At 39.4% G+C, this 27648-nt stretch overlaps 2 protein-coding genes across 3 annotated transcripts in view; one reads left to right on the top strand and one right to left on the bottom strand.

Annotated features, from left to right (window-relative positions):
• Nucleotides 1-403: 403 nt before the first annotated feature.
• On the bottom strand, nucleotides 404-21180 carry LOC138020000 (DNA-directed RNA polymerase III subunit RPC4-like). The gene is made up of 14 exons (XM_068866986.1): nucleotides 20954-21180; nucleotides 18935-18971; nucleotides 17399-17477; nucleotides 15922-15965; nucleotides 15766-15793; nucleotides 15472-15619; nucleotides 13404-13476; nucleotides 12740-12794; nucleotides 11725-11851; nucleotides 9517-9665; nucleotides 6617-6742; nucleotides 5647-5732; nucleotides 4073-4133; nucleotides 404-3813 (listed from the first exon to the last, which is right to left on the bottom strand). Exons 1-14 carry the CDS (start codon nucleotides 21015-21017, stop codon nucleotides 3700-3702), a joined length of 1191 nt encoding a protein of 396 aa, XP_068723087.1. The 5' UTR covers nucleotides 21018-21180; the 3' UTR covers nucleotides 404-3699.
• A 163-nt stretch (nucleotides 21181-21343) lies between these two features.
• Nucleotides 21344-27648, top strand: part of LOC138019999 (phosphatidate cytidylyltransferase 1-like) — a 27676-nt gene continuing 21371 nt past the window's right edge. For both annotated transcript variants that reach the window (XR_011126293.1, XM_068866985.1), the window contains exons 1-4: nucleotides 21344-21578; nucleotides 22500-22594; nucleotides 25414-25510; nucleotides 26291-26388. Coding sequence is in view for 1 of the 2 variants with exons in the window: in XM_068866985.1 (XP_068723086.1) it covers nucleotides 21498-21578; nucleotides 22500-22594; nucleotides 25414-25510; nucleotides 26291-26388 (371 nt within the window). In the remaining variant the exon portion in view is untranslated. The remainder of the gene's footprint in view (nucleotides 21579-22499; nucleotides 22595-25413; nucleotides 25511-26290; nucleotides 26389-27648) is intronic.

Below are 27648 nucleotides of genomic sequence, written 5' to 3'. Positions count from 1 at the left end.
TCAAAACGTTTAAGGTTGAAAGGGCTTGTATCTAGATGATATACAAAAATTGCTTTGAAGTAATAATACTAATTACAATTTAACTGGTTAATTACGATTATCACGGAGAGTGAGATTATCATGGAGCGAGTACAAAAGTGCACTAGCGAGGAGGTAGGGAGATTGACAAACCTCCTTGATTTATCATTTGCTACTCGCTCCATGCTTTCCTCAATCTTGCCAATCCAATATGGATTGGATACGACCAAAACACTAGACCAGAATATACCTAGCATTCGCTCGCTAAAATATTTGTTACAAATATTTTGTTACTAATATTTGTTACAAACTGTTATGTTAAAAAAAAAGATCTTGCAAACTTACATCTACGATAAAATTACATAAGGGATTGTACAAAGAAAAAATTGAACATTTGTTTCTTTATTTTTCTTTCAGTCCTTCAGTGGGAGTCCTTATTTAGTGAGAAACAGCTATAAATATTGACTGATTATTATCATTATACCATACAATACATACTTAATTGACCTCTACCCATAGGGGCTTATCAGAGCCAATGAAACACATTCAACAAAAGACAGAACAGGGCCCGGTAGTTCAAAAGCCGATTAACGCTAATGCCAGATTAAAAATTAACCAAGGAGTTTATTTCCCTACTTCAAAATGCTGTTTAACGCTGATATTCGGCAAAACTATAAAGTACAAAAAGTTAATCTTGAAAAGCAAAAATAAGCAAAAGAAACTTTCATCAAAATGTTGAAAACATGATACCAAAGTTGACGCTAATCCTGGATTAAGTTAATCGGCTTTCGAACAACGGGGCCCAGAACAACAACAACAGCTGTTAGAGCGAGTTTCAATCAAGTGTCGTAAAACCAAAACCAATGTAATTACTTTGGCCAATCAAAAAGGACGGGGACAATCCAGTAAACCAATCAAAACTCGAAGTACTTACACGTACCCCACACAAAGCGCGGGAAAATGTACACGCACGAACCACGATTGGTTTTGGTTTCACTTCTGATTGGTTGACAAAATGGCGCGAGAACTTTGAACCAATCTCTGAGTGAGGCAATACAAAACCAATGGAATGCGCTAATTACTTTCGATACTCAATTGAAAACCGCGTTAAGAATCCCAAGTGGCCGGAGGCAAAGCAGATGATGAGAACGGGTCTCGAACCTCGGATCCCTGGATCTCAAGGCAAGCGCCATAGCCACTGGGCCGCACTGCCTCGTACACCTTATTCCAAAATGGCCACCATTTCAATATTCTTTTGTTTCCTTGCAAATTGTAATATTCTTTTGTTTCCTTGCAAATTGCCCCTTTTGGCCTCGCTTTCAAACATAAAATTCAATATAGAATATTTAACCTTGAACGAGGTTGGAACGAGGCTAAAAGGACCAAAAAGAATACTAAAATGGCGGCCATTTTGAATAAGGGGTGTATTATTATAGGAACTATAGTTATGATCAATGAGATTACTATAAGATCCGAGATGCCCGAACACTGGCATATCAGATATCATCGCAGTTAAACGGCAACAATAGAAAATGCGAAGAAAGCCTGGAAAAAATCCACGCTTGTAAAGGGCTCCAACCCAAGAACTCCACGATTGCACTGCACTGCTCTACCAACTGAGCTATCTAGCCAACTGCTGGGAGCTAGTCACTTGTGAATTCAACTTATATCCTGCGAGAGATGAAAGAAAGACTAACAAAAAAATATACAAAAGTTGCCGCTTAACTGCGATGATATCCAACTCTCATGTATTTCAATTTCCGCAGTTCAAATCAACACGATCTCTTCCTCAAATGAAGGATTATCCTTCACTTTCAGTTTGCCTTAAATGAACTATTATCCTCCATTTTGATCACTCTGTCCCAGGACTTGTGGTAGCAAATAAAATTTAAAAAAGTAAAAGCAGCCCTTGGACAGGATTTGAACTCGGGGCACCCACTTTGAAGGAACTGTTTTTATCCACTTAACCACTTAAAATCAGCTGATTAGAAAATGTGCCGATTATTTACCAAAACTAATTAGTATATATATAAAATCATTGTTGAATAATGGTTAAGTCTGAACCTTGATTTTAAAATGGTAAGCTTTCTCTTGAAGTTTGGTAACCGACATTTTTCACTGTGTAAGCTTGCTTCTTAGCGGGTGTTAATACACGTTTACAGCGGCACTTTTGGAAGAAAAAAATTATTGACATTAATAAAAAATGACATCCTCGCAGTTAGTGATGTGGTAGTCTAGTGGTTAAGTGAAGGGGTTATTTATCACACGTTCCTAGGTTCGAGTCCTGCGAGTCCAGACATCGGGATTCCGCTTTTAAAAGAAATATGTTCATTTCCCATGATCCCTATCAAGCTTTCAGTGTCCAAAATGAACGATAATAGTTCACTTTGAATAAAAACGAGGCTGGAGTGGGCCGTGCTTTGATACAAACCTCTTGCTTTCCATGAAAGATTGTCTTTTCTTTTTTTGAGTAGCCTAAGACCACGCTCCGCAGTTAAAAGTAAAGGTAAAGGTAAAGTTACTTTATTTAACGTCGGTAGTTCCGTCAGCTACGAAGCTAATATCAATGGAAGCCGACGGTGCGCCCTTTACCCCCCTCCCTCTGTCAGTGCTCCGTTTTACGGGTATTTAAAGCTATAGCTACACGGATCAGAGGAAAGTAGAAACAGACGTTTAAGTCACCGAGGATCAAACCGGGGACCTCTCGCTCCGAAAGCCGCGCACTAGTCAACTGAGCCACGACTGCTCCTGTTGGGGTTATGGAGCGAAAAGGAACGTGACAAATATAATATTGGCCTGTGAAGCGTGCCGAACGAGAGACTGGGGGAGGGAAGGGGAGGCACCGCCCCTTCCCTCCCCCAGTTCACCGCTCCGCTCGCCAATTTTTTTTTTTGCCACGTTCCTTTTCGCTCCATAACCCCAACTGCGGAGCCTGGTCCCAGGCTTTTTTTTTTTTTTTTGAGAAGTTACATGATATCTGCAGCTAACAAGCAAGAAAAGAGCTAAAACTGATCGAAAAAGGCTGTTTAACCTTCGGCAAAATGCACTGCCGTTTGCCGTAAACGCGATGTTAAATCTTTTAACTGAAACGACTGTGATAACGGGAAGATCTGTTATTTCTCTCGCGTTACTTGTTAAACAAATCAGAAAGTTTAAGCACGCGACGTTTTCGAGCCGCGGACGGAAACCGGAAGTGAACATTTCCAAGCCAGGATAGTGGTCTCTCCCAGGCGTATAAACTAATCGTCTCTAACAGTGAAAAGATACTTAACAATATGAATTAACTAGGAAAACAGCTCACTTCCGCCGGGTTGTCTTCCTGGCTCTAAAACACCGCGTGCTTAAGCTCCCTTATGTATCGTACTGAGCCTCAGAACGCCAAATTATTGACTTAAGATGTCAGCGAAAAAAATCCCATAGATAATATAAACGGAAATCACAGTTCACCGAAGTTAATTTGGCGAAATATTCTAAAGGGCCTGCGTTTGTGCAAACACGAACGTCCAGCGAAGATCAGGAATGAAAGGTACTTTCCACTCGAACATGGTCAACAAGGGCTGTTTATGTGTCGCCAAACCTTTTCCTGGCGCGACGAGTTCAGCGAGTTTCGCGAAATTTATCGCGAAATTGGTCGGTTGCTGCATGGTCATCACTCCAACATGAATATGACGAAGTTGCCCATCATGACGAGGTTAGAAGGCGCTCAAAGTCTGGAGTGCATATCAAGCGATGTTTCACGTGCCCAAGGCAGATCATTTCTGAGCGGTTGTTCTCTGTGTGAACAGAAACTACGTCCTACAAAAATTTTAGAAAATGAAAATAAACAAATAAAGATTCCTTTTGTTAAGAATGTTGTCAGAAGAAATTCGCTTTTTTTTCGAGATTTGAACTTGTTCAAATACACATAAAAGCAAATTGCGTTTCTTGTATAGTAATAGTTTCTAGACGGTATTTTGATCCTGGATCCCTCAGGAACACCCTAAAAAATCAGTCAACCTACACATTCCACTGTTTTTGTTACTCAAAAGTTCATTGGTCGGTTGATTGACCCCACCTGTAAAAAGCCACACGGCGTTCCCATGGTAACATCGAGCGAGACATCACCTAGCAACAACCTGCAACCATAACAAGAAATTAAAAACAAACAGCTAATTTGCTTACCATCTTTCGCATCACAACATCCACCAAAAATAGTGGCATTTCCACATTTGAGACGCATTTGATGGATCTAAGTCACGGTTGGAGTTGTTCATATGGTAATTCCAGGACCGCGTTGTTCAAAAGCCGATTAACGCTAATCCCAGATTAAAAATTAACCAAGGAGTTTATTTCTCTTCTCCCAAGTGCTGTTCAACGCTGATATTCGACAACATTTTACATTAGACGAAGGCAATCTTGAAAAAAAAAACCAAGCAAAAGAAACTTCCACCAAAAAGTTGAAAAAATGGAACCAAATTTTACGCTAATCCTGGATAAAGTTAATCGACTTTCGAACAACCGGGCCCCGGTAAATATACGATAAAACTAGGTAAATACGTTAGCAATACAAGCCGTATGATCAGCTGAGACTGCCCACTGCGAAATCACGTCTCTACGCTGTTTAATTCCATGACAGAAAGATAAATTTTTGTATACGGGAATTCTACGTAAAATTGAAACGAAATTACCTTCATTTGGTCTCCTGGCAAACCAAAATGATTTGAAAGACGTTTGCCACTCGTTTATTTTATTATCTTTGGAAAGCTCAGTTTTTAAGACGGGAGGCTGTTGGGATAGTAGTGTTATTTTTACCGATATATCAGTGGGTAACAGCAACCCAGGGCGTTTCTCAGCCTTGAAAGGTTGGGGAGGACAGGGTGGTATGGTGGCCGGAAAACCCTCAGTGGAGAAAGGCCCTGGGAACAAGATTGGGGGATCAGCTTGGCTTGGTTAAGACTTGTTTCCATATCTCAAAGTGCCCTTGCACGTGAGGCGCCTGGGAATGAAATTAAATCACTGAAATTAAATTAGCGCCGAACTGCCGACGATTTCCGACTCCGAACGTTTCCTGTTCTTGCCGTGTACGAATTTTATGTCTAGTTCGTGTGTGTTTTGAGTCAAAAGTAAAAACTGGCTTAGTAATTTAATTTCGGTGATTTAATTTCATTCCCAGGCACCTCACGTCCAAGGGCACTTTGAGATACGGAAACAAGTATTTACCGCTTGGCTTATCTTTATTTTCAATACACTGTTTATCAACGTTTATATATACATTATCTGTAATCTTATACCTAGTTTTCGTATGGATTATATTTGAATTTCAAATAATTGTAACGGCAAATCACTTAACTCCCTGAAGAAGTGAGGCTGTGCCTAAAGAAATATTGGTAAAAAAAAAGATATATATATGTATCCTCACCACAGCCGCACAACCGGCCTTGCATAATTATTTTGTTTTTAGTCAAAATATTATTTGCTGGTCAGATCTCCCAAGATCCGACACTTGTACTTTGTTCAGCTGGCCCTTGCATAAAAAAAATGTCCACAAGTACGTTTATAAACAGTGTATTGAAAATATAGGGAGGTCCCCTGTAGATGAGATAGGAAAGGCGAACCTATCAGAAAACTGAATAAAAGCACGTTTCATACCTCGCTTTACCAGATTTGAGTAACTGAAGTTTTCCAACGTATCCTTCAGATGCATTCTTGAGTGATAACTTCTTTTGCGTTTTAGGCTTGAAATAAATCAACCCAACAAACACATGTTACTGGTAGGGCTCAGTGTTATTTTGAAAAGAACGTTCGTCTTGCAAAAGACCAGCACTAGTCAATATCTTTGTAGGCAATGTCTTTTCATAAAGCCTATAAATCTTCAGTACAACAAAACGCAGCGCTCCACTCCTGCAATCATGTCTCTACAACAACAACTTTTTTCGCTGCCATACCGACCACAGTAGTTTGCTCAGTTACCTGGCCAATAATTGAAAGAGAGGCTGAGGGTCTTCAGTGACCCGAAGCCCGTTCGAAAGTCCCGAAACTTTCTGGGCCATTTTCGGGTGTCACAATTTCCTTTGTATCTCAAGAACGGAGAGGATTTAAGTCGTCAAACTTCACAGTTATTTTTCTTTTTGTTACTTTGAAAACACGTTAAAAGATCGGCTTTCCAAAACAAGCGGTTGGCAGTTTCAAAAATCGCTTTTAGGGCCCAAAACGTTTTCGGGACGTTCCAGAAACGGGTCCCTGGCCAATAACAGGAGTGGTTCAGCGTGAGAGGTAGACCTCAACGCTTACTACCTTGTTTACTTCAATCGTTTTGATCTCGTGCTTACTAGTTGGCATCTGGACAAAATTAAAAATAACGTCAATGGGTTTTACGTGCGTTACCTCGCAGAAAATACCACAAAACGATTTAAAAGGCGATCTAAGTTTACGGTTTTCAAAAATTTTGTAATCTTTGGGAAGTAAAGCCATGTTTTCATGCGGGGTTGTGAACAAATCAATAGTATTCATGGTCAGACTGATGACACACAATCGAGGAAACCGGCCGAAGGAGACTTGGGAAAGGTGGATCCCAAGCCTCCCTCGGCTATAGAAGGGACTGCTAGCATTTCTTGCAAACCTTTCGCTCATCAATCGGTTGCTCGTCGGGTGTTTCATCTGCAGGCTTGCACTCCTCTTCATCTCCAGAAACGAGCTTAATCGGCAGTACATCGGGAAACTGTAAAAACAACAGTTTCTGCTCTTCCTTAAAAAAAAAAGAAAAGCTAAATGAAAGGTGAAGTCACCCTGAACAGCAAAGCAAAAAAAGCAAACACCTTTTGATCAAAATAAATGAAAGGGAATTGCCCGGGAAGGGGGGGGGGGGGGGGGGTTACTTGGGTCAATTTCTGCTGGGTATGTGCCGCTGGCCTCTCAGAACCCCTACCCCTTTGTAGTCTATTTTACGGCCAATTATAGACCCCATCTTAGTCACTTTTGAGTAAATGTAATTTTAGCAACCCCCAACTGTTGATCCATAAACCTCACATAAAGCCTTTTAATTAATCTTTCTATATTTAAATCCCACTACCCAGGTACGACCCCATCCAGAGACACATCCCCATTAGCCCATTAATAGGAAGTACCCCCCCCCCCCCCAAGTGGGGAGTTGACGATGACTATAAGCCAGTTCGGAGTTTCAAAAAACACGTGTGAGCGTCGGGATAAAATCAAGCATATATTAAAAAATACAAAAGGTTTTGAACGGGAATATCTGCGATCAATTTCCACAAAAGAGGATGCTTGTTTTTATCCCGACGCGCGCTCGTGTTGTTTTGAAACTCCGAACTGGCTTATTGCACCTAACCTTTCACCATTAGAGGATCAGGAGATGGGGAATGCCTGCTCACAGGCGGTAGAAGATGTTGTTGTTGTTAACAGAAGCCATATTGGAAGCGAGTGGGATAAGTCTGGGCTGGGTGACAAAACGAAGGGGTTGGGTGCGGGAAAGAGAGGGGGATATTTTTTCCCGCCCCCACAAAGTCTTTTTGACACCCGGCCCAGACCTATCCCAAGCGTTTGAAATATGGCGTGTGACACATGTTTCGCGGGGGGGCACTACCATCATATAAATGATGGGGCTGTTCGTGGGAAATTTTGAAAAGAACCCCTAAGAGGTACCAAGATCCTGTCTTGTGGGCGTGGCATGACTTTTTTCCACCCCTAAGAGGTACCAAGTTATGGGTTTTAATTAGACAAAATTAACATAAATTAGTTAATTGTCACATGTCTCCTGTCATTATTTTTCGGCTCAATACCCTAAAAGGTACCGCTAAAGCTCCCGCTGTGGAACCTTTTGAGGTTGAACACCCTAAGAGGTACCAAAACCGCCTTTTTAACCCCTTAAAGGTACGACGAGCAACCCCGTCTTTATATATGTGAGTCCCGCCCCAGGGGTTTCGCGATAACAACATCCACCGCCTGCGATAAGGTGAGAATGCGAGCAGGAATAGCTCGTCATCCATTCCTATATATGACAATAATAACCTACCAGTATCTTCACGTGATAATGAATTATCCTATATCAAGCTAACACGAGTAGGAAGTGCGGGTTAAGGACGAAAGATTGAATTGATTCTCGCATTCATCTGGACAATTTAAACAATTGTCTCTTTTTGACACCAGAAAAAATCACACGGCTTCAACGAGATTCAGGTTTCTATAAGAGACAATTGCAAGAAGCGGGCATAAATCGATGGTTGCTCCCCGTACTCGTCACCATGCCACTCACGGCCCACTCAAAGCCAAACCATTGGTCTACTCGCGCGATTGAATAATGCCGCAATAGCTACGCAGGCTATACCACACTGGACTTGTACCTTATCACAATGATATTGCCGACCTTTTAGAGCGGTTTTCAATTGAGTGTCGAAAGAAATTAGCGAATTGCTTTGATTTTGCATTTACTTTACTCAGTAATTAGTTGAAAGTTCTCGCGCCATTTTTTCAACCAATCAGAAGTGAAAGCAAAACCAATCGTGGCTTGCGCGAGGGCTTGCACGTGCACATTTTCCCGCGCTTTGTGTCGGCTACGTGTAATTATTTCGAGTTTTGATTGGTTTACTGGATTGTCTCCGTCGTTTTTGATTGGCCAAAGTTATTACTTTGGTTTTGGTTTTACGAATTTGGTTTTACGACACTCGCTCTCACCTGGATAACACACTGTACGTATTGCTTTTCGGAATTCAAATATCCCGAATCAAAATATCCCGCCCACTACGCAAAAACTAAAACTTGAGTAATTTTTCGTTTCGTTTTATTTGGCCGAGGCGGAAAATACCATAACACTCTTTGTCTGTCCCTCAAAATTTTGCATAAGCATTGTTTCCTGTTTCTCTTGGGACTTACAATGGTCCCAAGAGAAAACAAAAACAATGTTTAAGCAAAATTTGGGTAGGGTCGTACCTCTTTTTGAACACTATATTTCATTGGCTGTATAGTGTCGTACTTCCTATTGTTTCCTGTGCTAAATCCACTGTTATCTTTGTTCGTTCTATTGTTCTTTTTGCCAATCCTGAACCCCGTTCAATGAGGTACGACAAGACCCCAAAACTTGGGTGAACAAACAAAGAGTGTTATAGCATTTTCCGCTTCGGCCAATTGCATTTGTGTTTTAAGGCCAAGGAAAACTACTTGTTTTTTTTTTCTTTCTAAAAATCAAAAATTCTGGAAAAAGTTTCAGCAACACTATAAACGGTTGGATTTTTGTCCTGTTTATTTGTTCCTTGGAAAACTGACCATTTTTCACTGCGCATACTAAACTCAACCCAATTAAAAGAACCCATGCGAAGTTGAATGACGAGAAACAAAGCGAACCAGCTTTTAGGACAAAGTGAATCGCAGTATTTCAAACCCGAAAACTTTTCGGATTTTCCAAGAAACGGACCTTGGTTAAACACAAATTTTACGGTCTTTTACGTGAACGCGGCTCAACAAAACCAAGAAAGCAGTCCATAAGATAACTGCTGATTCATTCATTACCTCCGATTGTGTCGATAACAGACTAAGAATCGTGCTTTCGTCTGTGGTTTCTTTCTTCACAGGGTCTTGTTTGACTAGTTTCTTAAGTGTTTCTTCTTTTTTTAGCTTTTCAGCATCAGCCATATCGACGTCTGTTGTCTCGGTTTTTACTGATAAGAAAAAGAAACAAACAAGGCATCGAACATTTTTCTTCGCAAGGGACGTTCTCCAGGTGATCTGGTGACGTAATTCGGAGGACTGGGGAGAACAATTTTAACGCCGTATCCCACAACCGCGCGCGGCCTTATTTTCGAATTCAACGGGCAGAGGCGAGGTTAGATCTCTTCGGGTCTACTTGAATGTTCATTCGGTAACAGGAAAATGTGGTAGACACGTAATGATCTGTTGAGTTTTGGCGATGGCAATACTGCAGGGAGTTTGGAAACAACACCTAAGGCCGCGCGCGTTTGTGGGATATGGCGTTAAAATTTTTCTTCCCGGTCCTCCAAATTACGTCATCAGATCACCTGGCTTTGAGCCGTGGACGACAACCGGAAGTGAGATCGGTGGATAGCCTGCAAGTAGGCTCTTCCGTTGAAATGGCACGCGGTCGAAATATAGGGGCTTAGTTACTAGTTTCGAAATTAGTAACCAAGCCCCTATATTTTGACCGCGTGCCATTTTCGACGGAAGAGCCTGCTGGCAGGCTAATCGGAGGACAAGGACGTGAACAAGCACGAGTTTTCCGTACTTAGCATGCGCATTCGGTTTGGAAACCGACATTTTCGGGTCTTTCCGTAGGTACCGGAAACCATTGTGTTTTTGGTCACTTGGGATTAGTCTCTATTTGGAGTTGTTTTGTTTTCTGTATTTTGTTTCTTTTGTTTTACGTGATTTCTGCACCGGTACTTGCAGAAGCTGCCCATTTTTTAGAAGTGCTCTTTGCTCACAACGGAAAACTCGTACTAGTAGTCGTCCTCGTCCTCCGAATTACAGGTCCCTATTAATATCTTAACATTACAACCTTTCTATTGCAAAGAACCTCATCACTAATTTAAAAATCCGAGAGAGACCACTGTCCGGGCATGCGAAATGTTTACTTCCGGTTTCCGTTCCTGGCTCAAAACGTCACTTGCCTGCGCAGACTAAAACGTCACGTGCTTAAGCTCCCTATCAATCCAATGGGTAGCACCACCCGCCCTTCGAACTACTTAGGTCAGACACTTGATCGAGAGGGCACTCCATTTTGTATGGGTGGACGATGGTCCGAGCCCCGGCCGGACTAGACTTTCTCAATGTCCTTTACTTCTTTTTCCCGCTAAGTGACGACCGGTTCCTTTAATTTTTTCTCCCTCTCGCGACTTTGTCTCTCGTTCGGCCGATGCGCGACCTCACTTCAAGCTCGCTTCGTTCGCTTTGATTTCTCAAAGAGTTTCGAGAGGGCGACTTAGAGTAAGTCTACGGCCGGACGAAAACTCGGGATCTTAAAACAACTGGAAAGAAAGTGAAGCTTTTTAAATTATATCCGCAAATGGTTGGACCTTCAAGCCTTCCTGAATGAATGTAAGCCAACGATAAATCTAAGGGCGCTTTCCTTTTGTCAGAACTGGACGGCCAGACCCGTCAGTTTACAAAGAAAAGGCAACAATTTGAATGAACACTTGCACGATAATCCCTCGTATTGTTCCGGAGCAGTATATTACATTCTCGAAGTGTGTTATAGTGGAGCGTTGTAGAGTTATTCCTTCCAACTGGTCGGTCTGGCCGGTCAGTTCTGTCAAATGGAAAGCGCCCTAAGACACAAGATGAACGTACAGTGTACCGTATTGTTTGGATAAAATATAGGATTCAGGATAAACCTGGGGACTTTATTGTTGAAATGTGCAGAACAATGAACTTATTGGGACAAGATCCAAATAAAGCCACTGCACTTCTGACCAGCAGATATTACTTTATATTACTTTTTAAATTCTTAGTATTCACATTTCTGATTCCCAAAAGAGCCATTGATTGTCTTCTGACAACCTTGAGCATTCCTTAAATAGTGAAAGGTTTCAAAAGAAGTTAACCTTCTCCCTTAAAAGGCTAAACCCCTACAAAGGGCTGCAAAGTATGTTTGAAAGTTGGTGGTGGTGGGGGAGGGAAAGGTGGCTAGGGTTTGGTATGGATCACAGAGGTGCGAGGGAAGGAGAGGAGCCCCTGCTTCCTGGAACAGTTAAACTGCCAAACCTTTGATATCAGCCTCCAAAGCAATGGACTCATCTTCTCTCTCCTTCACTCTGAGAGCATGAAACGAAAGGGGTAACTGGACAGGAGCCATTCCTGATTCACTGTCCATGAGTTCATCAATATCACCCTTGACATGAAAAAAAAGTCATTAGAATGCCTCATTCCCTATCCACATTTCTGATGACAATGACACTGTTATCTGCATCATCATCATCACTATCATCATTAGAACATAGTTATCAGAGAAACACTGCTTTGTATGAGCCAAACTAAACTAGGAACCACTGATGCCAATAAAAAGCGTTACCAAGTTTGTCCGTGTGGAAAATAATGTTTTTACTTCTGGGGCACAAAAGGCATTCCTGAACCAAGGTGGAATGGTGCTCTTTGTGCATTGATTGGTTAACTTTGAGGTGATCAGCAAATCATTACTTATTTCCCAGCAGCTGGAGGGAAATGAAACAGGTTTTCCTAATGGCATAATCATTTTATTTATAAGGTATCTGTGTGGTTAAACAAAACAACGATAATCAACAATTATTCAAGAAAATATGCATTTTCTACAAAACAATTATTTCTTTGTCTGTCACTTCATCAAAATGGCTTGAGAAAAACGCTTTGGTGATTATCACTTAATAATCATGTCAAGTACAACCAATCAGTGCAGAGAACCTTCAATAGTCATATTTGCAATAATTATTATTATACTAATCATTATTGTTCACCTCAGTGTTGGTGAATAATGATCATTGTTAGGAACTATAATCACAATAGCTTGGCAAGGGGAGGTGCTTCAAGGAAGTGAACCACCCTGTCTGCTTCAGGGAGAGAGATCAAGGTAAATAATTAATACTTCATTGGAGAGTTAAACTGAGTGAGATTGTCTTTCAATCCACAGGAAGCATGACAACTTCAAAACATGTCACAAAAGAAAAATTACTACTCATTCAGTTTGTAAGTTTCAATTTGCCTCGTCAATTTTTTCATGTTCATAATTTAAAAGCCAAGCCCTTACACTTGTTTGCAGCATCTTGAGAACTCTTTTTGACTCCTCATCATCCACATCACCCCTGCAAAAAAACAGTGGGAATTTAGTGGACTTTATTCTAAGAGACTTGTCCCGTGGATCAGGGGCCAGAAAAGCTCTCCCTCTAATGTGAGAGGGACTAAAGAGGAACCCAATAAAACATGAGAAAATTACTCGATTCTGATTGGCTGAGAGCAGTGCAGTTCAAGTGTAACACAGTGCAAATTCTGGATTATGATTGGCTAATAAACAATTGGGTTTGGTCAGAATCAATCAAATCTTTTGTTTTCAAATCAAGTGCATGCCCAGAATGGTGCAATTGTTCCCTGATTGCATGATACACATGAATTTTTTCTGCTTAACCATCTCGAATTTTTCCATGTATATTATTAATAAGTAATCACATAATTTTCTCATGCAATTTGGAATAAATAAGCACTTGCAAAATAATTTTTTCAAATACTACAAATTGCACACCCTACGGGCTCGTGCAATTTATGTCGTCTTTGAAAAAATTTACTAATGCCTATTTATTCCCCAATTGCACCATGCGATTACTTATACAAAAAGCAATCACAAAAGGTAAAATAGTACAGGTGAATATTATTATTTCATTGTTACATACATTACAATAATGTTATTGTTATTGTACCTCTCTTCCTTCACTTTAAAACTAGAAACACTGTCTCGCCCACCAGACGACCCATAACTTGGAATAGAAGATCCTGTTAAAAAAAATAAAGTATCGACTGAGGGAATTATTATTATTATTATTATTGTTGTTGTTGTTGTTGTTGTTGTTGCTGTTATTGTTATTGTTATTGTTATTGTTATTGTTATTATTATGGATTCAGCACCAGCTTTTCCAAAATTTTTTCATGGCTTTCATTGCTCCAGAACCTTTCTCAGAATTCTTGCTGTGCCAAGGAGAGCGTTTTTTTGAATTAGTTCTATAGAAGTGTTGGTGCCAATGCACTTTAAGTTGCTTTTGCAAGTAAAAGGCTGATGCATGGTTTGGAAAGCTAGGAATTGCCCTCAGGACGGGGTTGTTGCAGAAACAGCCTTGCTATGAACAGCAAGGATCCTAAGGAAGTTGTTAGAAAGCTGAAGGAGAAGGATTGACCCAAAGGACCTTTGGCCATTGCCTATGGCTCACTTCTTTGGTGTAAAATTGGTATAATAACATCTTCCAGAGCATAAGCACTATTGTTACCTAATGATACTACTACTACTACTACTACTACTACTACTACTACTACTACTACTACTACTACTACTAATATTATCATCATCATCATCATCATCATCATCATCATTATCATTGTAGGTTGTGTGTACAAGAAGAGAAATCAAAGAGGGCAGCACAAAATCTATGAAATTTGTTTCTGATAGACAACCCTGTGAAGAGATCTGCAAAAATAAGCTATGATAATCGAACTATCAGAACCAAAAGTACTCATCCACAAACAAGGATGGGAACAGTTGCTATATTCATTTATGCAATTAGTACATACTGTAATATGGCTCAACCTAGGCCTGCCATTGTTGTAACTCTGCTGCATGATACAGCCATAGCTGTTGACAATAATGGCAAACATGACCCTTGCTATGTCTGTCAGCTATTAAGCTAACAGGTTAAGCTGTATTGAGTAGAAAATGACCATACACTGACTCCTGAAATGGTTCAAAATAGTAGTGGATAAAATAATGCACCTTACACATAAAACATGTGTTTGAGAGTATGAAATACCAAACTCCTAGAACACAAGAACCTTGCTACAAACTCCTGAGCTAAGCCAGCAGTACAATTATGAGGACTGTACTATTAGCTTGTGTGTTAAGGTTACCGCATACCTTCAGATTGGCAATTTTCTTCAAATTTGGATTTAATTGGTTCAACAATGAAATGATACATGTATATGAAATGGATCATATAATTTATGAACTGAGGATATGAAATCAAGTGAAGCTATTGATTCATTCGTCACAGGAACATTAGAACCCTCAAATGACCAGCTCCCAATGTCAGTGGCTTCATAGCTCAGTTTGTTAGAGCCTTGCACTGGTATCGTGAGGTCACAGGTTCAAACCCAGTTGAAGTCCTGAAATTTTCTGGCTTCTTTCATAACTGCGAGGATCATAACTTCACTTAACTTTTGGTTAAAGTAGTGATCGAAATGAGATATCTAATGTAAAAAAGAAATTATTAAAAAAGATTAAATATTGGCAGAGAAATGGCGGTTTTACGGACACATTTTTTTTTTAGCTTTTTGGGTCGGGAAACAGAGGAACAAAATATTTGCTTTGACTTGTAGCTTTGAAAAGGTGATTTGGATGCTCGCATTTAAAGGTCGTGAAAAATTCGAGAATTAATTTCATTTCAAATTTCTTGATATGGTTTGATAGCCAGGCCTTTAAGCTTTAATTTGATCTACGGGGTTTAGGTCTCTGCAGTTTAAACCAGACATGCTACATTTCTCGGACGTGAGACCTGCCTGAAGGTATACAGTAACCTGCTTAAAGGATGAACACCTCCTCATTAACATTATGTAACTGAAAGCTTCTGAATCAATAAAATTCAAAGGGAAAGAACAACCCATTCTTAAATCATAGACTGAGGTACTTATTATAATAAGCACTAAGAATTCAGCAGAGATAAGCTTAATGATGTGTTGGTGATTATACATTTGAGCATGTGGAAAATCCTTGATACTCCTTACCAATTCTTTGTTTTTCAACAGGACCAACTCCCATTGAGAAAATTGATGAAGCCTGGACAATGTTTGGCTTTCCCCTTTCTCCTCGTCCCCTGCCACGTTCACCACGTCCTCTGCCTCTTCCTTTAACTTGCCTCCTTTCTCCAGAACCCTGTACAACATTTTATTGAATTTAACCGGTAATAATATTATTTTGTAGAGTTGAAGAGCTGAAGTGTTGTTTCATGCTGTCTGCTAAAATTTTAGGCAATGGGATAAAACAAATAAGATAAAAGAGTTTTTATTGTTGCAACTTACTTGGTGAGGACTTACTTCATCTTTAATTCTGCAAAATTAAATTATACTGATTCAAAATTATAGATCCATGTACTACTGTAAATGTGATGGAATACAAGTTTGCTTTGAAATCATTAAAAGTCACTAAAAAAAGAAAGTTTTTGAACTTTAGCTTACTCCTGTTTGATTCTTCTCGATGGTATATTTGGAGTGAACGTTCTCTGCAAGAAGTCACAATTACAAAATAATTATAATTATTTCACACTTCCTGGAGTCATAACAATAGACAAATTCTAAACTATCCGATTCAGGCAGCAGTTCTACATGTAATTGACCTAAATATAAAAGAACAATGATACATTGGCTGCCCTTTGCAAAAGTGGTCCATTCATAATTCATTTGTACTTCTTGAAATAACTTGTATTTTCCACTGGCTGGGAAATGTTCAAAAGAAGTGGAAAATCACACACCTCTGGGGTCTGGGCCCAAGGGGCCTTAAGTCACATGCTTAGACCAAGTGCTTTTGGCAGACTTTGCACTTTTGCCTTCTGTGCCAGTTCACACCCAACCCTTGATTAATCAGAGAACTTTACAGTATAATTGAGCCAGTTTTACCAAATCATCCACATGCCCTGTCTGCTTTCAGTAGTTATGGCTTTATAGCCTGAGTTCGTTTGTGAAATAAAAATTAACAGTCAGTTGGTGGCAATCAGCTTGACAATAGCTCCCAGAGTTGAGTGACAACAATGGTTTATTTAGTACTCAAAGGGAAACTCATTTTCAATTTGAACTACTGTAACAATAAAGTTGACCTAAATGTATTGACAAGCTCGATCTCTACTTTCTGCTCAAGAAAAAATGCATCACAATTAATACAGGTTGGTGTAATAATTATTATTAGTGAACTGCATGTTGCCACTGATTGCCATATTCAACAATGAAATGACAGGAAACCGTGACAAATTCCAAACATGATTTTATGGCATGACTAACATAGTGTGCTTAAACTGCTTTTAAGTTGCTGCAATAATGTATATCAAGACTGCTATGAAACCTTCAGTAGAGCCAATATTAGGGACTTTAAATGTACATGTATGGTGCAGTTGTCAACAAGAACGCCATAAAACCACAATTTATCATGATTGGTTTAACAAAAGATTAAAAATAATCGTGCTGCACACATTTTATCACATAAATATTTTTGCGGTACTCTGCACAACAACGACATGCAATCATCAAATTTGAGGTTTTGATGACAAATCCAATCCCTCCCCCAAAGTCTTTCCATGTAACCCCCCCCCCCCCCCCACAATCAATGTTGTTTTCGTATTGCCAACTCTTCCTTTTTCCACTACCAACATTGAAGGGGGGAGGCAGTAGCAAGAGGGGGCAGTGCAAGTGGAAAATGTAACATTAAGGTGATTTTTCCCTAATTGTTGTCTTCCCAGTTCAGTGTCTCAACTATTTTTGTCGCATATCGAAGTACGTTATTTTTAGGATACTTTGTCCACAAGGTACCATGTGAGTGAGATGGAATAGTCGCAAAAGACTTACGACAGAGCAGAGGTACATTTTAAAGTGACGTTTTTGTCGACGCTGCCGTCATAGATGTTAGAGTCCCTATCATTAATCTTTGTGATCACAAATTAATTACCTTTCCACTTCCACTCAATTTGGCTGGGGCACTAAGAGTCAAATCTCTAGCTGGTCTAAGAGAAGGTAATCTACCAGGACTGGTAGAACCAAAAAAATGACTGTTAGAGTACACAAAAAATGAGTGTTAAAGTACATAAAATCAAGGCTGACCAAGTATTCTTAATGACATTAAAAATAACATTAATAACATTAAAAATCAAACCCAGATGCATGCAAACATTGGTGACTATTATGTAATTCTTAAAAATCAAGCAGCAGGGTTTATTGGGGTTTAAAAACACGAGGCGTAGCCAAGTGTTTTTAGACCCCGATAAAACATGTGCTGCACGTTTTTTGAAGGGCTTCAAAAACATTCCACAAAAAGCTTGTCCCTCTGTACTCAGAACAATGGTTCCAATTGTGAGAGGAGAACATTAGCATACAAGAAAAACAAGCCATTCCTTATTGGTATTCTTTGTGCTTCAACAGGATATATATAAAGCTCATACATGTGACGTTTTATCGGTGTTTTGATAGCCTGTTAGGCTCATGAATTATATTAATGAGTTTTGAAAAGGAGGAAATGGGATTTTTGCATCAAGGTAGAAAACCAACAAGTCAATCCAAGTGACATGAAAATGGCAGGTAGTGATGTCACTGTTACATCACCCATTCTTAATGAGACAATTTGAGATTTATTGGTTGTTGAAACAATGTCTTCTTTTCTCTGATAGTTGATATATTATACATGACATCATTATTTTGTAAACAGTGAACAATGACACATTTAGCAGAATATAAGAAAAAGTGCTATCAACATAAAACAAACAAAGTAAATATCTTATCATCTTCACTACTGTCCAAATCGTCATCATTCTTGTTGTCGTCGTCATTGTCGTTATCAGTGTTGTCTTCCGCATCGTAATCGTCAACGTCAGCATCAGCATTGTGGCTGTTGTCCTTGTCCTTGTCGTCATCAATCATCAACAATATTATTATTTATTCAAAGAGCCAGAACCTCTGAGTTCAAGCAGACTTTTCCTCTTTTGGCTCGCTTTAAATTAAAGGATTACACTGAGAATTACTTTTTGAAACAGTATGATTGATTTTATAAGAGACATGCATTTGTATACACCTTGGTGTATTCTTCTTTATGACTAATCTACATTTTAATTCTCGGAAAAGGAGGAAAAGTGGAGACCCTCAGAGCAGGGGAGAACCAGAACAAACTAAGTCCATTAAGACAAGAACCAGTATAATCTGTCCACTTTGCTGACACCTTCCTGGAGTCTGTTCTAAGTTAGTAAACCAGCTTTCCAGTACGATCCGTTGGTAGTAGTTAGTGCTGTAGACTGACTGAACACAGACGAGCAACGAGGAACGGTGACATCAACAAAAACATTGCTGAACACCATCTACACACAAACCACACAATCGACTCGGACACTGCAACATGAGTAACTTACCTACAGCCTTATTGTGACCATGCAGAGGGAAACCAGTGTTTTCCTGTTGGTCACGTAATAAAATGTTCCTTTTCTTTCCTTGCACCTACCTAGGAGATCCACTGCTTAGATGTCTTGATAGCAAAGCTAAAAATACACAAGATAATTAGTTTTTACAACAGGACTGTTTGGTCTCTTGATGCATGATACTTGGACAATGTAATTTGTAGATTGAGTGATCATGATAATGCAATAGTTTGAATCACTCTTAATGCAAACTAATGTAGACACAAGTGGGCGTTTGGAAAAGCTAGAATCCGGAACCGGAATAAGAACAAGAAAGGTTGTTTTTAAGCTAAAAAAGTTGAATGTCATATGACACACTTTAAACTGCAAAATTGATTTTCACGGATGTTGTTCTGACTACAAAAATCATATCACTGGTGTCACTCCTGTTGTGGATGGCTCAAGCTACGACAACGATTGACATTGAGACTCCTCCTTGTCCCTTGGGGGCATGGGAGCGAAATTGTTACTGAAGCCATGGATGAAAGAAGTCCAGGAAATAAAAGTAAAAGACAAAAGAAATTCACCTTGTTTATTGGAATAAAATGTTAAGGTAAACAACTATGAACCTCGCCTTCTAGATCTCGCCGCATTGGACATCAAGAAGAAACACGGGAAAGGTGAGCACTAGCCTGGGCATACAAGGCAGGCGTTTGAAGGGGAAGGAGAAGGGAAAAGGTGAACGATGGGAGAACATGGAGCGTGCTTGTGGAAGAAGGGGAGGATGCTATTGTTGTTTCGCTCCCACGCCAGCAAGGGACAAGGAGGAGTATCAAGGAGTATCAATGTCAATCATTCTCATAACTTTAAAATAAGGGAAACTCTGCATCAATCAATTGAAATAAACCAGGAATGTCTTTTTCAAACGTCCTGTGTATCACAGGAATCACTAATCCCTCAGGATCTTAAAAAAGGAAGAGGTTTCCCGGCATATTTGTAATCATTTCGCTTTTGACTGTATTGTAAAAAAATTAAAATCCAAGCATTTTGGAATAATCCCATTTTAGTATAAATACACAGGTGATTATACCAAATCGTGCGCTCTCATTGGCTCGCTATCTCGGATTATCAGCGGATAATCACCTTGACGGACAAAATGGCTGCCAGTAGTCGTTTTGCTACTGTAAAGCCCTGGCCAAACGAAACGCAAGTCATCGCAAGTCGACGCAAGTTCTCACTTGCGAAGACTTGCGTTCACTTGCGATAGGGTGGCCAAACGCGACGCAAGTTGAGCGCAAGTCCTTTGCAAAAGTAGCAGAATTTTTCTTTTTCTTTTTCCTGGGCTCAGACTCGGAAGAGCTGCTATTTTCACTGTAGCTGCTGCATATACTTGCACCACTAGTGGGTCTCCTGTTATGGTTTTCCTTTTTTTAATGTTTTTTAAACTCCCTATCCTTGTTTTCTTTTAGCTCTTCGGGGCTTAAGTTTTCCGAATTTTGCTCCGTGACAGAAGCCATCTTGTCAAAAGGGAAAGCGCGAAAGGCGCGAAACAGCGGCATCAGATTGGCTAAAAGGTTTCCAAAAAAGTTCGAATGACTTGTGAAAACTTGCATCCACTTGCGTTGAGTGGCCAAACGAGACCCAAGTTGGGCGGACTTGCGTCCAAAATTTGAACATGTTCAAATCAAACGCAAGTCGTCGCAAGTCTTCGCAAGTGAATGCAAGTGGGTGGCCAAACGGTATGCAAGTCAGCGCAAGTAACAAAACTTGCGTCGACTTGCGATGACTTGCGTTTCGTTTGGCCAGGGCTTAAGTGAAGATGATTTCGCGTTGAAATGTTTTTTTTTTCTTCTCTTTTTTGAAATAATCACCTGTGTATTTATTTTAAAACAATTATTCGCCTCAGTCTCAGTGATTATCGGAGAATATTCACCTCGACTTCGTCTCGGTGAATATTCACCGATAATCACTTCGCGTTCGGCGAATAATTATTGTTAATTAATTTAACAGGTGGCTTTTTCTTGGCCAAAATTTTATTTTCGGGACGTTAGAGAAAAGAGAGCCCATGTTTAATTACCAGTGGGCTAAAACAAAAAATTAATGAGATTAATAATCTAGCTCACCTCTTGCTCCCAATAGCGGATTTCTTTTCTCGCCCTTATTATTTTTACTTTCCTTTCCAGACATCGCTGCTGCTAATAATTAATCTTCAAGCTTAGTTAAATTGAAGTGAAAATTATAATTATTTAACAATCTCCAAAACTGATTGTCCGAAGATTCATAGAATGTACAATCAGGATACATGTATACAGAATATCAAAAGAAGAAGCCATTTTAAGTTTGAGCCATCTGAGAAGTCGGACAGCAACAAACATGTTCAAATCATTTTTCCGTCACTTAAATAACATGAATTAACCCTTCGCAGTCGCTTTCTTACGAAAACACCGAATGGTAGACGGAGACTTCCGGGATTTCCGAATGCTACGACAATCCTCTCCTCCCCTTCTTTCCCCATGAATCTACACGGCACGCGTACCTCGCCACTCCACAAATTCTGATCAAAACACCATGGAAGTCTGAAGTTCAACTTAAGAGTTGATCTTCGATTCCTCTGCTTTTGTCGAGAAACTGGATCTTTGGTACTGAAGGACGATACCCCCCTGGGAGATGACCACAGAAGTGGGTACCACAAGACGACGTGGAAAAGACTCGAATGGGTCCAACGAAAATCTTGTGGACGGATTGAAGGTTCGTGCGCAAGCTTTGCGACAGTTTTGCTAAGTCATTGTTTTCTTGATGGTTTTTGATGATTTATATCTTGAAATTAAAGATTTTTTTTTGCGTTATTTACGCTTTTGCATCAAATCTAAGAACCTGCAGAACCTTTCCGTACTTTGTGATTAAAGATGTCATTTTCGAAACAAGGCTCGATTGAGCAAATATTCGTAATTTTCTTGTCGTCAAATTATGAAGTGACATGAAGGGAAGGTGGGTTTTGCGATCGTTTTCGGTTTTTCAAGTTGATATTTTTAGAAATTGTTTATTTTGTGATCGCTAACCACGTCATTTTTTCTGCGACTGTATTGTGCAAAACAGCTCTTTTTTTTTCACATACTTGGGCAAAAAATAGAATATCAATTAAGTTTACGTTAGGTCGTTAGGTCAAATATCGGCAAAAGATGGTTCGCAGCTCAGGGGTTGTTTCTTACCCAGAGCAGTGCCCTTGGGCATGACAACAGAATGGCTGGACACTTATTTTCTTTTTGCTAATCGATATCATGCCTCTTTACTGATGCAATGCAGTTTCATCGAGAGAAAAAAAGTGACCTGGTATTTTGAAAGTGTTCATTCATGTTGAACTGCTGTGATTGGGGTTTCTATGACAACAAAATATATGAACTATGATAGGACAAGTGGAGGAAGAGGTAACAAATATTGAGACAGATTACTGCAGAGCCTTTGTGCTGTTTGTCATGCAATAATTTACCAAATCTGCTCAAATCAAATTTAGGATTTTTCCTCTAACTGGCAGAAAGCTCCCAGTCTCTTTTATTGGACCAAATCATAAAAATTAGTGGACATTAAAAATGACGTTCATGGAAATTTGTGGGCTAGGTTTAAAGTCCATGTGTAATGAAAGTACTTACTTTCAAAACTACCAATTCGCAGGAGTCACGAACTACAGTAATCAAGGAAGAAGCTAGTGCAGCTGGACCTCCTGCAGATGAAGAAAACATGCAGCTGCTATCAAGTTTAAACCCAAAGTAATAATGCCATGTCTCCCTTATTCAATTTTGCTTTGCAGAAATTGCTTTTGTGTGGTGCTAAAATATCAGATTTCATTGACACCATAATATACAATGCATTTATTACATGTACTTTGTTCACCCTCCTTCCCCCTTTAATGATTAGCTTAACTTTTTGGCATAGAGACATTTTTCCATTTACTCCTTGTAAGCAATGACCCTGACTATAAACAGGGCTTGAAATTAACGAAAAGATCCAGTCGCAATTTTGCGACAAGATACGAAAATTTAGTTGCAAAATCGTGGCACTGCATTATGTTGTCAGCGGTTTAGCAAAACAGATATGAGCCCACAATAATTGTGTGTAAAGAAACCACTGAAAATTGCGAATGATATTGAAGGAATGGAGTTTTGCATTTAACATTGCAGCCAAATTACGCTACAATTACGCTGTCTTCAGATTGAAAGAAATTCATAGCAAGAAACAAAATAATTTTATCATTTTAAAATTTATTTTAGCAAAAGTAGCATCAAAGTGGCAACTGCTAACTCTTTTGTTTCGAAAGAGTGAAGGTGAAAACAAGCTGCAAATTTGCAACTTCTCCAGATGTTTTAGTCGCAAAGGGAACAAATTCAGTAGCAAATGCGACTGTATTGTCGCAATTTCAAGCCCTGATAAAGGAGGTAGGTCCCCCTCCCCCCTGTGTAATGCAATTCCCTGCATCAAAGGCTCTTCCAAGATGCATGGTTGTCATATTGGAGTTGAATGCTAGAAAATGTTTTAAATGACAGAAGGATGCAGTATTCTTTTTTCTTACAATTTCTTTGCTTTTTAACCCACTGATTCCTGGGATTGAGAGTTAGAGCAACTTTCAAATGACCTTGAAAAATAAACGTGAAAAAAGAACGTAAACAGAAATGCAGAACAGTTAATTGCCTTATCGAACAAAAACAAACGAGCACAAATTTTCATTGGCTTAGCGAACGTGGATGCAAACAACGTCATCTCTCCATGGAACTTTCTGGAAAGCGATCGACATTTCGCTTGACGTTATTTGAAATGCAGTAATATGATTGGGCAATCGTATTGTTTACTGCCCATATTAGGAGTTTCCTTGGCGGGAATAAGGAGAAGCTTTGTTTTAATCTTGCCAAACATTGGTCTGTGAAACAAATTGCGCAAACTTTTTCAAGGTCATACGAAAGTCGCTCTAACAGATTTTACTCTGTCTAATGCCAGATGATTTTATACGTCAACTGTGGGTGTCCTGGGGGCATCTGAGGAGTGATTGGCGTAAGGGCTGAGGGCTCACAGGGCATTTGAGTGACAGAGTAAACACTACAGAATTACTGTTTTTTCACAATGTTTTTTTTTGATTTCTCACCTTGAAAAGTTTAAGAAACAGCCTTACCTTCGCATTCCTGCTGTTTGCTTGTGGAGTTTTAACAATCTATGCATATTTTTCCCACAAATCATTTTAGAATAATTATATGAAATGTTATATATTTGAACTGTGGAAGAGACATGAAATGAGAGTTTCCAAAACCATTTCATTCAATTCATGTAGAATTTACAGCGATTACCAGTCAGACGTGCCCCTCAACGTCATTATTTTTTCGAAATTGAATTTGGGTGGACATCAATGAAATGTTTCCATGACAAGCTTGACTGCTGACATTAGTGAACAGGTCTATATTGTCATGGAAACATTTGATTGACCTCAACCCAAATTTATTTTAAGTTAAGAAAATGAAAAAAAAAAAAAAAACCATGGAGGGGTATGTGTGACTGATAACTGCAGCTGTAAATTGGACTCACAAGTGGAGTTCTGGTGATTAAACTGGAGAATCACCAACTTCCAGCTGGCTGGATAGCTCAGTTGGTAGAGCAGTGTGGCACAACGTTACGCAGTTATGGGTTGCATTCAAGCCTGGATTCTTTCAGGTTTGCTGGCAACTACTTAAGGCTAGTTTTCACTAGCGATGGAGGCGGAATCGTAATCAGAGTTGTAACAGCGCTAATGTAGTGAAAATCAAAGATCTAAGTCGTAAGCGTAGTCATAAGCTTGATGGAATCGGAGTCGGAAGCACCAACCAATCACAATGCTTGGAATCAAGGATTGTTATTGGTTTATTCTTCTGCCTTTGCTTCCGACTCCAACAATGCAGTTTTCACTGGATTGTAAGCAACAGAGTCATAAGTGGAATCGTTGTTCTGCTTCCGACTCTGAAAGTTAGATTTTCACTAGATCATATCACTCTGCGCTTTTGATTACTACTTTGACTCTGACTCCATCACTAGTAAAAACCAGCCTTTACAGTGTAAGTTGCCTGTCCAACTGCAATGATCCTCCTTCGTTTCATTTCATTTACAGGTCTCTCTACGCTTTTAACCACCTCAACCTCCTTTTCACTCATCATTCATCTCTTCAGATTAAGAAGTTGTTTCCGTAATTTAAATAATGGTCATAGCATTGAGTGGAGTATAATCAAGCAAGCAATTGCAAAATTTGAAATTTCAGGCATGATTGCTCCCTGAATTGTACGACACGAAGTCCTACTGTATCTTGACAATAATTATTGTTAATATGAGAAGATTATGGTGATAAAATTTTTATAGCTTAATCTACTCAACTTTTCTTAGTTTTAGTTAATAGCTCTGGAAAAATGCTTTAAGTACAACTAGCATCCAGTTGATGACTTGTGCAACTGTCCAATTACAAACTGTCAGGAGTATTAATGCTGAAAACAGGGTTGTTGATAACCAATCAAATTCAAGAGATTGGATTTGTGATTGTTACAGATGAACCAATAATCGAACGCTTGTTTTCATTTAGATGGAGAAACTGGTGGATAAGAGGAATGTTCACTCTTGTGATGTTTGGTGGTTTTGCTGTTATTATTCACTTTGGTCCTCTTGCGTTGATCCTGTTGGTGAGTATAATAATTATCAATATACATGTAATTTACGCTAAATAAATTATTATTATTTTTAATTCTTGCTGGGGTGCAGGGATGGCGCAATAGTGAGAGCACTCACCTTTCACCAGTGTCGCTCCGGTTCAATTCCCAGACTCGGCGTCATATGTGGGTTGAGTTTGTTGGTTCTCTACTTTGCACCGAGAGGTTTCTTCCGGGTACTCCAGTTTCCCGTCTCCTAAAAAACCAACATTTGACTTGATTTGCGTTAATTATTTCAGTTTACAGTGTCCCCAATTAGGGCTTCAGTGAAAGAACGACTAGACACTTAAATAAAGTTTCTTTCCTTTCCTTTTTCCTTTGATGAGTAAAATTGCCTAATATGCTAGACAATCTGTAAAATTTATTTAAGTGGCTACTTACAGGTTAAATGACTATAACATTTTGTCCACTCTAGATATGCACTATCAAGTACAATGTATCAGTAAAAAAGTACTATTGATTTGCAAATCTTGCAGCAATTGCTGTTATTGTCATCGTTGTCAACGTCACTTATAAGGTCTACATTTTGTATTAAATTTTGTGCCTTCATCGGTTTGAGGCTTGGTAGTGTCCTGATTTCATTACTGAGTTCTACTTCACACATGCTTTCCATATCATATTGTGTTACACTGATGGAGCATTTCTATCTTAAGGCAAACTGAAAGTACTTTGATACACACATCGTTAGTATTGAATCCTTACCGCTGCCAGTGGTCTTAATTAATGCATTATATTTTTTTTGTTGCCTCTCAGATCCAATGTATTCAAATCAAGTGTTATCATGAAATTATTTCTATTGGTCACAAAAACTATGAAAAATACAATCTGCCTTGGTTTAGGTCCTTAAGTTGGTAAGTGTTTTGTAAAATTTGTCCGAATTCTTTTTTTTGTGAAGTTTATTATTGTTTCAAGGGTTTCCTTATGATTTTGATCAGGAGGGTATCAGCGTTTGGCAGCTGGACTTTTTTGTTTTTGATATTGCAAGGTATAAGCAGAAAAGATGAAAATACCTGGACAAAGTCTACGGCGAAAGATTGTGCAAATGTGGTTTAAATTTGCATGGAGCCAGACCTCAATAAGTCCTCCAGCTGTTTGTTAGGCAAATAAAATTATTAAAGTGATTTGCATACCATGTACACTGTACTATGCCATTGCTGCTATACTAGCCAATAATAGTATGTTCTGGCCAGGAGCGTTTGTCTCACTTGATGCTGCGTGAAGCAAATTTTACTGTCTCCTTTTTTAAATTTTGGTGAAGGTAATTTTGCAAGCAGTGGCCTCTGGACCCTAGTTCCTATGATTTTTTCCTCTGATCAGTGACTCCCTTTTATAATAGAGAACATGTGCTTGTATTTAAATTGCATTCCATCTTGCATGTTTTGCCAATTCCCAAGTTTTGCGTGAACATACGTGTACTGAACTTAAGTACCCCTCCCACCCTGCCCGTTGTTTCTTGTTGTTATAGCTTAATTAGTGTTTTGTCTTTCTCTTGTACAGTAAATATTATCCACATTTGCCTCAGAAGTTTGAAATAAAATAAGGGCGGGAATTGCTGCCTGCACGACCCCTTCAACCCTATGCTGAAGCCCCATTAGGGAGGGGGCATGTTCTACTGCTGGACTGCGATAACTTGGTCCCAGGACATTATGCTAGCCACCATGTCTGCCTTGCAGCACAGACATGAGGCACCCCCTTGACATGGTAACAAGTGCCCAGGCCCCTCATCTGGTCCTTCTGGTTGGTGGGTTCTATCCTAGCCTTGCCAGCACATACCCTGCCCAAGTTGGCTTACCACATCACATTTTTTGTTTCTTGTTTTGCACACGACAACATTAACAATATAAATATGCAGAGTTTGCTCTGCATATATTTACTAGTTTCTGCATCCCTGTAAAGTTACAGATTGAAATAATTTACATGCGTCAGCATGTACTGTAGTCATGTACTCTGTGATGAATGTCTATCATTAGTGTTACATACATGTAGTACATGTAATAGACTGGTAAAAAAGGAGATAAACTGCTATTAATATGAGCTGTTAAGCTGACTGTTAGCTTTTACATTAATTTTTACCAAGACAAGGTCTTAAACCAATCACTGAAAATATACTA

This window comes from Montipora capricornis, chromosome 10, assembly GCF_036669925.1.
Source record: "Montipora capricornis isolate CH-2021 chromosome 10, ASM3666992v2, whole genome shotgun sequence".
In the NCBI taxonomy this organism is placed as follows: Eukaryota; Metazoa; Cnidaria; class Anthozoa; order Scleractinia; family Acroporidae; genus Montipora; species Montipora capricornis.
This window is presented reverse-complemented; position numbering and strand designations above follow the sequence as displayed.